General features: G+C 37.1%; 1 protein-coding gene across 1 annotated transcript; it reads left to right on the top strand.

The window, feature by feature from the left end:
* The first annotated feature begins 526 nt into the window (after positions 1 to 526).
* On the top strand, positions 527 to 2,055 carry LOC111278386 (polygalacturonase At1g48100-like). Its single transcript, XM_089765160.1, has 6 exons — positions 527 to 947; positions 1,086 to 1,109; positions 1,245 to 1,452; positions 1,510 to 1,605; positions 1,767 to 1,848; positions 1,941 to 2,055. Exons 1-6 carry the CDS (start codon positions 885 to 887, stop codon positions 2,053 to 2,055), a joined length of 588 nt encoding a protein of 195 aa, XP_089621286.1. The 5' UTR covers positions 527 to 884.
* Positions 2,056 to 2,711: the final 656 nt, after the last annotated feature.

Raw genomic sequence — 2,711 nt, 5'->3', positions numbered from 1 at the left:
TGAGGCCACTTTAATCTAACTCTTAATTTACTGATGGAAAATCCTCTTTTTTTTTCGTTCAGGATCCATCATCAATTGCATATGTTATTTGCCTGGTCTCACTGATCACAATTTTTGTTACTGCAAAAGCACAGCGAAATGTGTTCAACGTTCTAAGTTATGGAGCTGCTGGCAATGGCCTTATTGATGATTCCTTGGTAAAATTTTCTACTTTTCAGCCTGTGAAATCTTAAATTTGCAGATATGTATCAGTTGTTCCACATTATTAGTACTGATTACTACTAATTTTCTAATTTTTTCGGACGCAGGCGTTCATGAAGGCATGGAAGGACACATGTAGTGCTGCAGCAGGCACTCCTACCTTGATTATTCCCAAAGGAAAAATATTTTTGGTGCATCAGATTATATTCACAGGCCCCTGCAAGTCTAATAAAATAAATGTAAAAGTACGATGAAATTAACAAAATTAAGAATCTGAAGCTTATCTAGTTGGTTCATAGTTCATACAGCTATCATTATGAGGCAATCAGCATGTGTAGAGTTCAATTTTCAATACCTGCAATCCCTTGCATGTCATCCGTCTATAGCTTCCTTTATATCAAAAAATTAATAAAATTAATAGCACTCCAAAAGCTTTCCTACTTCCTAGTAATACATCAGTAAATTGGCATGTGAGATATAATCAAAGTTGGATCATAACTCATGAGAATAGATAATATGATCTTCAATTCTCCAGGATTCGTATTCTTCCGCAATCTAAATTTCTGTTGCAGCTATCAGGAACTATTATCGCACCCAATGGTCCTGATCAGTGGAAGGCAGCCGATCTGTCAACATGGTTAGCATTTCAGGGTGTAAACGGTCTAACTATTGATGGACTTGGGATGATAGATGGACGTGGCAAAGGCTGGTGGGATCGCTCATGCAAATTTCATCGTGGTCAGCAGGTATACTGCAACATCAAAATCGCAGAAAACACAACCAAACTTAAACTTGTGAAGTTCCATACTTCCAGTCATTTTAATTCCTTTTCTTTTTTCCTGCTTTTTCCTGATTCCATTTCTGACCGTTGAACTTCTCTGCAGGGATGTATCACACTAGCACCAACGGTAAGTACGTTGAGAGGATTAGGTCCAGGCAAAACTCGAATCCAGAATTTATTACTACAACTCTAGCTGTCATTATCTGCCTAGTTATTGTAGAGAAGGCAGGTTAGTATATTACTATATTATGCTTTGCTGCAGGTACTTAAATTTGAGAATTGCAACAATATTCACATGAGCAACATTAAGTTTCACAACAGCCCCCAAACACACATACTGATCTTGGGATGCCAAAATGTTGATTTTGGATTCTTGACCATACAAGATCCTGGAACAAGCCCCAACACTGACGGAATACACATTCAGGTTGCTCGTAATGTGTCCATTCACAATTCACAATTTTCTGATGGTGAGTTGATTGCTTTATGTAAATGCTTTTGATTTAAGGTTTTGCATTTGAGAACAGCAAAGGAAAAGAATTACTACAGAGAATTCACCACATTCTACAATGGAAAAATGGCATACATGGTGTTTCAAACTCCATGTAGGACACTGTCTGTTGGTATCCGAAGCGCCTCTAGGACTTTTCTCTATTGATAGATTGGAATCGAATTCCCTGGTGTTTACTTTATAAATGTCTTTGACAAACATCAAGCTAAGTAGTAATTGAATGAGTGCATGACTGTCAAGTTGATGATTAACGGCTTCATTGTTCATGAACAGGTGATGATTGTATCTCCATTGGTGATAGGACTTCTGACATCTCCATCACTGACATTAGTTGTGGCCCTGGTCATGGTGTGAGGTAAGCAAATTTTTTATTCAGTCTTTAACGTCACTGGGGATTAAATCGATCATTGGAACAAGCCCAACACTCCTAATTTTAATGCCTAACAGCATTGGAAGCCTAGGCAGGGGCGGAGCGGACGTTCAAGTAAATAATATTAATGTGAGGCGAGTAAACTTCCGAGGGACAACTAATGGGGTACGAATCAAGACATGGCAGGTATGAAATTTGTAAAATAAAAAAAGAAAAGAACAAAACCTGTTGACCAACGAATATCTTGAGTTAAATTTGTATTTGTTTTGCAGGGAGGCAGAGGTATAGTTCGAAACGTATCTTTCTCAAACATAAACTTCCAGGCAGTGGCAAATCCAATCATCATTGATCAGTTCTACTGTGATATTCCAAATTCGTGTAGGAAATCGGTAAGACACATACAGAAGCCTTTAGAACAACTAAAAGCATTACAATTTACATGAACGGAGCTTGTTTTATTGTTTGAATTTATACTTTGAATTTTGACAGAACACTGCAGTTCATATTAGCGGTGTACGATTCTCTCAATTGTTTGGGACATCAAAGACAAAAGTGGGTATCAATCTCAATTGCAGCAGTAATATTCCTTGCACCGGCATTACATTAGAGGACATTCATTTGGCATCGGCAACTTCAGACAGCCAATTGATTTCTAGCTGCAACAACGCCTTTGGACTGAATAGAGGAATTATAGATCCCAAATCCTGCCTCCGGAAAATAATTTGAGAGACAATATGATTGTACATACAAATTTCCTTCTAAAAACAAAAGCAGAAATAAAATGTCAAAATTCAATTTTATTAAATAAAATAATGGATACAAATTTCTATATGATCTTTTTTATGGAA

Source organism: Durio zibethinus, chromosome 8 (assembly GCF_047325235.1).
Source record: "Durio zibethinus cultivar Kanyao isolate XHJ-2024 chromosome 8, ASM4732523v1, whole genome shotgun sequence".
Classification (NCBI taxonomy): domain Eukaryota; kingdom Viridiplantae; phylum Streptophyta; class Magnoliopsida; order Malvales; family Malvaceae; genus Durio; species Durio zibethinus.
The sequence above is the reverse complement of the archived record's forward strand: the minus strand, read 5'-3'. Positions and strand labels throughout refer to the sequence as shown.